General features: G+C 33.2%; 2 protein-coding genes across 2 annotated transcripts; both read left to right on the top strand.

Annotated features, from left to right (window-relative positions):
• Positions 1-1,858: 1,858 nt before the first annotated feature.
• On the top strand, positions 1,859-11,600 carry LOC140435544 (uncharacterized). The gene is made up of 5 exons (XM_072524292.1): positions 1,859-3,980; positions 5,150-5,353; positions 5,605-5,762; positions 5,815-5,996; positions 11,311-11,600. Exon 1 carries the CDS (start codon positions 2,819-2,821, stop codon positions 3,971-3,973), a length of 1,155 nt encoding a protein of 384 aa, XP_072380393.1. The 5' UTR covers positions 1,859-2,818; the 3' UTR covers positions 3,974-3,980; positions 5,150-5,353; positions 5,605-5,762; positions 5,815-5,996; positions 11,311-11,600.
• Positions 4,029-11,466, top strand: LOC140435736 (regucalcin-like). Its single transcript, XM_072524455.1, has 6 exons — positions 4,029-4,062; positions 5,150-5,353; positions 5,458-5,542; positions 5,605-5,762; positions 5,815-5,996; positions 11,311-11,466. The coding sequence occupies exons 1-6, from the start codon at positions 4,029-4,031 to the stop codon at positions 11,464-11,466; spliced, it is 819 nt and encodes a 272-aa protein (XP_072380556.1).
• Positions 11,601-12,628: the final 1,028 nt, after the last annotated feature.

Below are 12,628 nucleotides of genomic sequence, written 5' to 3'. Positions count from 1 at the left end.
ATTATGTAAACTTGAATTGGAAAAGTCTATTAAAATTGAACAAAACATAAGCAAAGAGGAACTAAAGGCTATAAGAACTTTAAAAAATGACGATTACATAATCATCCTATCAACAGACAAGGGGATAATGTGATATAATGGATAGAATTCGATATGAAAACAAAATTAAAGATCTAATAATAATCAGACCTTATACAAAATTAACAGAGGATCCAACAATGCCTTTGAAAAACAAAATATATAGAACTTTATTCAAGTTTAAAGATTGTTTAACAAATTATCAAAGAAGATTAATTACATCTCATTACGGTAAGGCCCCCCATTTTTATGGCGTACCGAAAGTTAATAAAACAAATATACCTCTTAGACGTATTTGTAATACCATGAATTCTCCTTGCAGTGAAATGTCAAAATTTTTAACAACCATTTGCAAATAAAAATGACACATTTATAAAAAATACACATTTTTTAAATAGATTATCGAATATTGAATTTAATTCAAATAACATTTTGGTAAGTTTTGACATAAATAGTTTATTTACGAATGTGTCATTAGATAAGACTTTAAATATAGTCAAATATGATACATTGGCAACTAGAACAAGACTAAACATATCAGCTATAATGGAGTTATTGACCTTATGTACTGATAATACATATTTTCAACTAAATAATGAATTCTATAAACAAAATTTAAAACCCACAGTATGGTGGAGATATGTAGATCATGGATTAGAGTTGTTTGACACATTCCTGAATGATATTAACGTAAAAAAAAAGAGACAATAACATTTACCATGGAAAAGGAATATAATAACATACTACGTTTCCTGGATGTTTAAATCTCTAAGAGCGATACTGAATATGAAACTCAGGTGTATAGAAAACCAACACAAAAAGGGAATCATTAAATTTTTATACAATAGAGCCAAAATTGCTTGACAGCGAAATAAGAGAAAGAAGGTGCTTCTATAATACTTATTTTCCTTGATTGTGTATTTGGGATTAACTATCGGTATCCATTATAGTCCTGTCTTCTCTACTTCTTGTCTGACTTAATCTTTACATTTCATTTTTGGACGTCCTCCCTTGTTTTTCCTTTGTACTCATACCTATATGATTTCGTATACTTTTTTGTTATTCTTTTGTTGTTCATTCTATAGATGTGAACTAACCATTCTAACTGCCTTTTCCATATAATTGTCTCTATTGTTTTAAATCAATTTTTTCTCTTTTTGTGCCACCTTGTAGCATCTATGACTCACTTCCATAGATTATTGAAGGTCTTACCACTTTTTGGCACACTTTTGTACGATCCTGTCCAATCTTTGGCTTGAATATAATGGTCTTAGCTTAAAATAAAGCTTTTGGGGACAATGTGTTTGTCCCGACACAGTCGTAAGATTTGGATGGAGTTTTCTGCATAAGCTTATTTCGTGTATAGAGCATAACTTTTTTCTCAGTACCAATTCGACCCTTCCCGGAAAAACACACAGGTAATAAAGTACTTTTCATTTGTGTAAAAATTTCTATTACCCACCCACTTTATTGCCTGTTAATACATTTTCAGAAACAGTTAACTTAGAAAGAATAAAGTTAATTTACAATTCACCTGGAAACCTACGTGTTTGCAAGTGAATCATGGCGTCATTAAATTCGAAGAGAAATTCAGACTGTATCAGTCAAACAAACAACTACAAAATGCCGTAAAAGAATTCTTCGAGCAACAGCCAAAAAATTTTTTTACGCAGGGTATACATCGGTTTTTGCAACACTGGGATATGTGCCTTAATTGTAGTGGTAATTATATGTAGATATATTTGCCAATAAACTTTTTAAGGGTAAAATATGGGTTTGAATTGAACAAGCCACTAATTACAAATAATCTCTGGTTTTTTTTTGAAATTTTAAAGCAATACACTTCTTTGCCTTCGGTAAGATATTACAAATTTTCCTGTAAATTTTTCCGTATTTCAGCTTTATATTCTAATAATAATTGTGTTGAAGTCTCCGATAACTAGAGTATAGGCACATTTATTTTTTTATGGATATTTTTTATGTATGGAGAGGTTTGCTGTTACACAAGATAGCGAAGTCCGGAGTTGACGGCAAACTATTCAATTGGATAAAATCCTTTCTCGGGGAAAGGTATCAGAGAGTCAAATTTCACAACCACTGTTCCAAATTCAGACTGCAAAGACAAGGGCTGCCACAAGGAGCTGTCATCAGCTGTCAATTGTTCAATTTAATGATAAACGATGTGCTCGAAATGATTAGAAAGACACCTGGTGTGGAAGCCCTCCTGTATGCTGATGACCTCCTAATATGGGCATCAAGTAGCAGTCTGAGAGCGCTCGAGGGAGTAATGAACCAGGCTCTGAAAAATCTAGAAAAATGGGCGGATGAAAACTGCCTAACAGTCAGTACAACCAAAACCGTATATCAAGTACTTAGCCTTACAACAAAACAGACTGCTGTCAAGCTGACGTATAAAGGAGTTGATCTGGAAAGACCGGACGTAACAAAATACTTGGGAGTGTACATAGATAAGAAAATGACGTGAAAACCTCAAATCGACAACATTGCAGAGAAAGCCACAAAGAGATGTCGACTGCTCAAACGTCTCACAGTAACAAAGTGGGGCGCCACGCAAGATGTCCTGGTAGCAACATACAAAACCTATGTCCGGCCGATATTAGAATATGGGAGTGAAGCTACAATAACTGCGAGTACAAACACCACCTCCAAGCTTGAAGTCGCCCAGAACACTGCCCTTCGCGTCATCACCGGTGCTCCAAAATCAACACCGATTACATCAATGGAAGCCCAGACCGGTATTGAACCAATACAATGCCGCAGAGAGCAACACGCGTTAACCTTCTGGGAAAGGCAAAGACGAATACTTCCACAAAAATGGGACGAATATAGACAAGCAGCCTCACGTCTTAAAACACAAACCACTCCGCTTACAGTAGCAAACCAAATCACGGAAAAATACCACATTGTCCTGTCGGAAGCCGCCCCCTTCCCAGCGCAAACCACACTGGCCCGCTGTCTACCAAACACAGAATTACTGCTTGAAAACCATAACGACCTGAAGCACTTATCGTCAGACATTGCCCTAAGGAAAGCCGCCCTAGAGACGATACACACCAAGTACCCAGCACATGAGTGGATCCACATATACTGCGATGGATCCTCGATGCCGGACTCGGGAAGAACAGGAGCAGGATACGTCTCAACGTTCTTCAAAGGCTCTATAGCTGTGGGTGCCCCTCTCACCAACTACGACGGCGAAATTGCTGCTATACACGAAGCTGCAAAAAATCTTGAGAATTTCCAACACCCCCAAAAAGTTGCCTTTTTCATCGACTGCCAAGCCGAAATCCTCGCCCTGTCGACAAATCGATACACCGACTGTGCCAAAACAATATCTTGCCGCGTCCAACTATCGAACTTGATGGAAAAAGGGTGGCTGATTACTCTACAATGGATCCCTAGTCATGTCGGTGTTGAAGGAAATGAAGCGGCGGATGAACTTGCAAAAGAAGGCACTACTCTTCCACAGCCCCCTAGCTTCCAATTGTACACATCAGCAAAGTCCACCATTAGAAGAGGAATCAAAGCGAAGATAAAAGAGCAGCAAATACAAGCCGGTGCTGGAAAATCTTGGGCCCACCTAATAGAGTCACCAATCCCTCGCAACTTGCCGAGACCCATTAGTGCAGCCGTGTTCAGAACAACTACGGGGCATGACTACCTGGCCTCCCATCTACATCGCATCGGCGTGCGCGAAAATGACAACTGTCCACTATGTGATCAGCCCCAGATGGATGCTGCTCACCTTCCAGAGTGCCCAGCCCTGAAAACAGACAAACCCGAGGAGGATGAAGATCGCCTACGAGAAACGGCTCGTCTATACTGGTCAGCGCGCCACCAAATGGCTAACATGCCAAGGGTGGGCGTTGGCTAGTAAGTAAGTAAGTACATTTATTTTTTTTAAATGGCTCTGGATAAGTCTTCCTAAAATGTTTCGATTTCCTTCCGTCCAATCTGTTGTTGGTATATATGTTTGGACCATTTTGAACTTTTTATTTCTTCATACTTTTAGTATGAGGAGTGCCATTGTGTTTGATTTACTATTATAACTAACGACTGACAGATCTTCTTAGATATATAAGAAAATCTACTCTTCGTTAAATTTATTTTTTTGGTCCTTTGAGAACAGTATTGCCCAAAATAAACAGAACTGAAACTGAAACATAGATGTCTCTTTGTGCGCGCTGTTATATTCAAATTAGCTAGTATAGACCTGTAAAGCTCATACGGAATCGGCCGACGTAATAGTGCAAGTCTGAAATACGTGTGTGATCAATTTACACAACGGTTTAATAAACGTTCTCCAAGTAATGCTGTAATTTTGAAGGTTGTTAAAAGTTTAGAAATACGGGTAATGTATTGTGCCAACGAAAAGGAAACTCAGGGCGTCCCAGGACAGTTAATTTTTGAAAAATGTATGGTTTTCAGACGAAGCACATTTTCATTTGTCAGGCAAGAAGTTCCTTTACATAGCGCAAAGGTGAGTGTCTGGTGTGCAGTTTTGGGACACGGAATCATTAGTCCATACTTAATCGAAGAAAATTGTAGGCAAGTCATCAGAGGTACATATATAGTAATCAACAGAGGTACATATAAATTTTAACACGCTTTATCCCTGATCTGCGTCAATTTTGTCGTGCAATGTAATTTGGCATTTCGAGACCAATTTTTCCAGCAGGATGAGGCAACTTGCCATACTGCTGTCGCAGTTCGTCAATTTCTTCAGGTACATTTTTCAAACAAATTCATTTCACGAACAGCTGACTTTCCTATTCTGCACATTCTCCAGACTTAACATCTCCAGACGCATACATTTAGGACATGGGACAACCTTTATTCCCTAACATTCCGAGAAATCTGGAATATCGGTATGAAGTCTCTCTTGAGAGAAGATGAGCTCATTTGGAACATGTTATAAAGTGTCAATAATAAGTATTTTTCAAAACAATAAAATAATTACAAGTTTAGTACTGTTTATTTCGGGCTATACTGTATAATGCTTTTCCGGATTGTAATTTTAGATCATTTACTCAATACTCAATTTTTTTAGGAAATCACAATATATCCATTATTATACCAGTTAGAGGAAAAACTGATGAGTTTGTCGTGACAATAGACAATACTGTTAGTTTAATTAAATGGGATGGTGAAAGTTCTGAAGTTGGTGTACCAAAAATTCTTTATGAAGTAGAAAAAGGAACAAATCATGTATTTAATGATGGCAAATGTGACAAAACTGGAAGGTTGTGGTCAGGTAAATAAATCTTTTTGAAACTACTAAATATGGATATTTACCGGAATATATAAATTAAGGCTTGTATGTAGTATATTTAATACATGTCTTGTACAAATACACAGCTTGGATGATTGATTATTACTTATTTGGCAAGTTTTTAAACCTTATGGCTTATTTATGTATTGCCATAGAAGAACACTTTAATACGTAATTTGAATTTCAATTAAATGAATTATTCTAGTTGACTGTAGTATATTTATTATTTTTAGGTACGTTAGGTCATACGACGAGCTTCTATGTCACAGAAAAGACATAAGTATAGCGAATGGTGTTGCTTTTGATCATAAATGGAAAAAAATGTACTATATCGATTCTCTATGCCACGGGGTTGATCAGTATGACATTGATCTGGACCAGGGAACTTTATGTAAGAGCTATGTTGTTCTGCTATCTTTGAAACTAAAAAATATATATTTTAGCAAATATGAAGACTGTATTTTCAACTAAGCACCATGGACTAAATAATAATGTTTTATGCGATGGTATGACTATAGACACCAATGGTAATCTCTGGGTAGCGTTATTTGGAGCATCTAGTGTATACAATATTGATCCAAGGACAGGAGGAGTTCTGCAAGTGATCAAGTTTCCTGCTGTGCAGGTCAGTCACAATTTTAATACTTCTATAATAACGGGACACTGAAATTAATGAAGTGACAAATAAAAGTTAATATCTGATATCTCATAGGTTACTGTAATTAGTGTATAATTATTTTTATATGGGTGTATCATTGTTTTCGAAAAAGGTAAAGTAGAGATATATTACAACATGGCCTTCACGATATCTCCAACTACAATTCTCATCATCCATTCTTCCATAAAAAGTCTGTAATTATAAGTCTTGCTGATAAATCTATACAACTAACAGACCCAGAATACAGACCAACTGCAATAAAAAAAAAGCAAAAAATGGCCTTCTAAAGAATGCATATTCCGAACATCTAATCGAAACTATTTTCAAATCAAGACTTAATAAATTTTACAACAATACAAATAACAATAAACCCAATAGTATTAAAACTAGTTAACCAACTCTTCCATATAAAACGTTTATCCGAACAATTGACAAATCTTTTAGCCAAACATAACATAACAGTGGCCCACAAAGGCAAAAACCTTTTAAATAAATATTTCAATAAACTAAAAACACATACTCCAAAACTCAAAAAATCACATGTTGTTTACGAGATACCATGTATTTACTGTGAAGGTGTATATATCGGTCAAACCAGTCAACTGCTTCAATCCAGAATTCGTTCTCAGGAATATGACAATAACAATGTCACTGCGCTCACAAAACATAAAAATGAGAAGAAGCATAAATTTGACTCCGAAAACATCAAAATTTTAAAAACCGAACAAAACAAAAAAAGAGGGAGATACACGAATCAATAGAAATAAAAAGAAATTCCAACGCAATAAACAAAATTCCAAAAAGATACACAAAACCTAAGTAAAAAATATTTCAATCTGATTTAAATAATAATAAATATAACACCATAAAAAGCTCCTAAAGTCATAACATATCTCCACTTTACCTTTTTCGAAAACATCAATGATACGCCCATATAAAAATAATTATACACTAATGACAGTAAACCATGAGATATCAGATATTTACTTTTATTTGTCACTTCATTAATCTCAATGTCCCGTTTTACGTTTTAGTAAGTTATATATATATATATATATATATACATATTTTACAATAACTGTTTGTTTTTAAATTTGTACATTTTAGAATCTTGATAAAGGCAAGGGTTTCCTGCCGAAACGTTGATTTTTATGGAAAATAAAATCTAGTGTCACATGTAATATAATTTATTGAACCTAAACCCAAGAAAAAGTAATTGTAAAAGTATATATATATATATATATATATATATATATATATATATATATATATATATTGTTATGATGTATTGTTTGTTTGAATGATGAGCAATGAGTATTTTTAATAATATAGGGTTTTTATCGCGGTTCTCAAAGAATTAGTTTGTAAGTACTTTTTTAAATTATCTTTATTATAACTATTATGAAACACACATATATATCTAACCTAGCCAATGTAAATTTAAAATAAACTATCTTTAAATTGATATTCTTATAAAACTAATTAAATTCTATAGACAATGTTAAATTTAAACAAACTATCTTCAAAATTGAAATTGTTATGACACTAACTAAATTATATTAACAAAATTTTGTACCTTTCTTTCACTGAATGCCTAAATGAACTGTTTTCCACTATATATATTCTAATCACCACTGAATGTCTTCGTACTTCGGTTATCCTTGTTTTTGTGAAATTACTTTTTCCAATTATCAGCTTCTACCAATTTAAGATATATTTTTCTTCACCAGCATTTATAAACCACCAAGCAAACCAGCAAAACAGCATTTATATTTATTCTTTTTTTCAATATACCAATATCCAATTATTATAAGTTGATTTATACTATTACTTTTTTAATCTTCAATAATTATTTGTGTATAATTATAAATGTGCATTAAAATATATGCATAATTTTTAATCTTCATTTAACTCACTATATTAAACAATTGGACTATTTGTAACTGAATGGACTGGACCTACTTTCTTACTAAAACTTTTCTGACTGCACTATCTTGAAAATTCTGAACAATTGACTTCACTAACTTAATGAGTCTATCTTCTACTAACTTTCATAATAAACTGGCCTTCTGACTGACTTTCATAGTAAAAAACTGCCATCTTGAATCCAAATCACGGGTATTTATATCTTTTCAATCTTCTAGAACCATCTGGTAAGAAGTCATGTTCGATTTAGTTCTATTTCTTCTATATGGATGTTCTCGAAAAAAAAAATATATGTTGGATCCACAGACATCACCATTATTTCCAGAATGTTCGACCGTCAACAAAGGTCAAATTCTGCATTCTGGAGAATTCGTTAATGTTCTATTGATAATTTTGTTGACATTTAGGCTTTTCAGATCAGAATAAATATTTAAATCATTAAATATATATAAATTAAACATTTTAAACTAACATTATTATTATAACCCCACTTTATATCCGTATTTTGATTAATTTCTGTCTGTCAATTTACTGTATAGTTGGTTGCCTATGCACATGGCTCACTTAAATATATTTACAACATTAAAATACAACTTTTTACAATTATTATATGCTAATTTATTAAAAATGCCCTCACATAAATATATTTTTATAAAATTCTCTAGTACATAACTTATTTAAAATAATCAAATACTTTTTTATATCTAATATTATGTAGTATATAACTTATAAATTATTTTCTATAAACTCCAATCGTCACAATATATATATATATATATATATATATATATATATATATATATATATATATATATATATATATATGTATATATCTATATATATATATATATATATATATATATATATATATATATATATATATATATCTAAAGTATTCAACTAGTGAATTTAGAGGTTTAATTGGTCATTCAGGTTGGCAAATAAATAAAGAAGTCAACTACTTCATAAGTTTATCGAAGACGTTTCGCTTTATACTTCTAAAGCTTCATCAGTTTCTAAAATATAAAAGATGACATAGAGTTTATAAGAAATACAGATGTTTATAGTTCATAACTTACAACTCAATATGTAGTATATTATCGATGTTATTATATATCTACTGTAAACTTTACTCATTATTTAAAACTAACTTAACAAAAAAAAAAAAAAACAAAAAACACACAAACTCTGCAGAAAATAATGTTCATATTCGTAGATACGAAGATTTAAAAAAATTTTAAACGAACGAAAAAAATTTTATATTATATAATATTTATATTATGTAATAAAATAACCAAAACAAATTAAACAAATTTGAAAATTTTTACAACTTAAAAGTAGAGTATTAGTGAATTTAATAGGTAACGTTGTACCATACCTAGTGTTCTAGATTATGAAAAATTAATCTTAGTACACTTTGGACACTAATCTGTTGCTCAGTACTGGTAAATTATGGGTGAGGTCATTCTTAGACGTGAGTAACACAAGAAAGAATAGATATAAATCAACAAAAAGGCCTTTGCCCATCTGCCGTCTGCCATTCTCGCAAGGTGGCCTAACCATCTAAGTCTCTTTGTCGTGACGATCTGGCTTATTTCCATGGCCCCTGGCTTGGAATTTTTCCTCTTCTCTTCTTTTCTTCCCTTCTCAGCAGCGGGTCCTTCACCCACCTTCCATCTGCCATTCTCTCAAGATGGCCGACCTATCTAGTCTCTTTGTCCTGACGATCTAGCTAATTTCTGGTTTCCCGTACAGCTTTCCGATCTCTGCATTTTTTCGTCTCCTCCAAAAGTCTTCATAGTCTTTTACTCCCCTGAATATCTTGCTTAAAATACTCCGTTTCTAGATGCTTAGCATATTTTCTGTGGTTCTTGTTTATAACCCATGTTTCGCGTCCATACAGGACCGTGTGTTGGATCACTGTCCGATATAGTCTCAATTTTGCCTATCTGGAGAGGTTTTTTGCTCTTAGTAGTTTGTGTAGAGCTTCGGCTATCTTTCTTCCTCTCGAAATTCTCTTCTCAATTTCTAGGCCCTTTATTTGTTAGGTTACTCCTAGATACTCAGACTCCGTCCGTTTTTGAAGCAGTATTCAGTTTGTGGTAGTCTTCAGTTATGTGTCTTCATATGTAGTCTGACTAATTTCCATATACTTTGTTTTTTTGCTCAGTTTCCCTTTAGTTCTTTCCATTAAAACTACAAAGTCCGCAAAGGCCAGGACCCGACTTCTATTGTCATAAATCATACCTTTCGTTCGTATTCCACTCTTTCTCCTTACTGCCTCCAGCAAGAAATTGAAGAGTATTGTTAACAGTGGATTTCCCTGCTTTAGTCCCTTCATTAATTCAAAGTTACCTGTTAGGCTTCCTTCTATCGTTACTCTATTGTCGGTCTTCATTAAGATCATTTTACCAGTCTGATTATCGTTTTCGGAATTCCAAGTTCAATTAGGGCATGGTACAGATGTCCTCTTATCACAGAATCGTAATCTTGTTTGGAATCTATAAGAGAAGGTATAGCTTAAACTGTTACTTGTACGTACTGGAATCATTTTTAACATGAATATTTAATCCATGGTGGATCTGCTCTTTTTAAATCTTTCCCGGTATTTAGCAACCTGCTCGTTTTAAGTGCCTTTCCAGTCTACTTTTTATGAATGGGACATAATATTGCCTCTCTCTATACTTTCGGTATTTCCTCTCGCTCCTAGATTTTCGTTAAACTTGAGTAGTTCTGCAGGAATTCTGCAGTAGGAGACTCCATTATTTCCACCGTGTCGTTGACTTCCTCTACCATTTCTACTTACTCCTCATGATTACCATCCAGTTCTTCATTAGGCAGCTATCTAACTTTCCCTGATTATCATCTATTAGGTACCCTTTTCTTTACTCGTGTAGAAATTATGTTTTCTTTCGCCTTGGTTACTGCTCCTTTTCGCCTCCCGTCAGGTTTTTCACATTTTTATTAATCTAATGTTTTTCAATCTCTTACAGTTTTTTATCCATATGCTCATTTTTATCAATATTGCTCAGTATTCCTCCTAATTAATCTAGAAAGCTACTCTTTTATTCTCACCTAAACCGATTTGAGTACCATACAAACACAACATTTAACCCTTCTTTATTAAGTACAAATTCCACTGACATTATTTTATTACTCGTTCTTACAACTTTTACTATGTTATCTTTTTGTTCTCTATCATTTATTATACCAACTCCATTCCTTATGTTACTTTTTACTACATACCACAATTTGTATCCTTTACCTATTTCTTTTACTCTAGAAGCAATGTTTTGCTTTATTTTGTTTCTTAATAAATATATAAGTAATTTATCTAGACAATAATATTTTTTAGATTACATCTGTAGCCTTTGGAGGCCGAAATTTGGACGAGCTCTATGTTACTTCAGCGACCCTTGATGGAGAAGAAAAAGGAGAATGTCCAGGCACTCTCTTTCGAGTTACTGGTTTGTCTGCAAAGGGTCTACCTCCAGACGAATTCATCGCTTAGAAAAAAGTATCGTTATTTTTTTTAATCTGTAGAACAAGAACTGTGTGGTTGTAATTATATAAATAAAGATAATCTGAGGAATTTTATATTATATGAAGAATAATATCTACAAATTTTGTTTAATAAAAATTAGTTGTTAAGTTGTGCTTTTTTTTGTTTTCCGTTTTCTTAGTTTATTTTAAAAGCTACAAAGTGGTGCATGTTAAATTTTTTTCAAGCCATTTGTTGTAAAAATTGTTGCTCTGAAAAGACTTGAAGATGGACTAAACGAATTCGAATACAACCTTTAAACAATCATATCTCGCTTAATTTTTAATCTAAAGAAATAAAATCAATATCTTCAATAAAAAAACTATTTTTTTGTATTCCAACATTTTTTCGGCATCTTTTTTGTTGTTGGATTGTTTTGAAAAAAGGAAATTTTTTAGATACATGTTATGTCAATTGCTGTTGGACTGGAACTTAGTGCAAAAGTTGGAGAATAATCATTTAATTTAAAATTAATGGGAAAAACCCCGTAGTTGGCTGTATACCATCGTTTAAAAAAACACAGAAGTTGGTCTGTGTCGTTTTAACTGACCAGTACCACTTGTTAAAAATCGAGCAGGGAGACATGTAGTCCTTAAAGTAATTAAAATTTATCCATTGTCATCGACCTAGAGTCACAACATAATCAAAATGTAACATTTGGAATGATGTAAACCCATATAGGAGATCTCACATATAACTTTATTGTTAGCTACAATTACACAAAGCACTGAGGATGATCTGTTCAGATCGAAAACGTTAAGCTAGTACTTAAATTGTGACGACACTTTTTATAAAGTTTTAACTATGTTTTTTATACCACAATACAAGTGTAAAGTGTTTTAACTTCTGTGTTTTTTTAATCATTTAATTGCTCTATCGCCTCTAATAAAACTTTACCGTGAGTATAGTTTGTTTCGCACCCCCATGTCATGTTGTGAGTGTTGAAGTCCCCTCCAATGATGAATGGAGAAGGAATGTATTGAAAGAATTGGACCCATTCTTCAACCGTTTCTCTAATATCTGGTTCTTTATATCATCATCGTGTTTGGCGCGACAATCCTCTGTGGAAATTGACCTGCTCTATGATTAGTCGCCATTCTGTTCGGTTTCTGGCAACGTGTTGCCATCTTCT

The sequence above is a fragment of the Diabrotica undecimpunctata genome, chromosome 3, assembly GCF_040954645.1.
Source record: "Diabrotica undecimpunctata isolate CICGRU chromosome 3, icDiaUnde3, whole genome shotgun sequence".
NCBI classification, from domain to species: domain Eukaryota; kingdom Metazoa; phylum Arthropoda; class Insecta; order Coleoptera; family Chrysomelidae; genus Diabrotica; species Diabrotica undecimpunctata.
The sequence above is the reverse complement of the archived record's forward strand: the minus strand, read 5'-3'. Positions and strand labels throughout refer to the sequence as shown.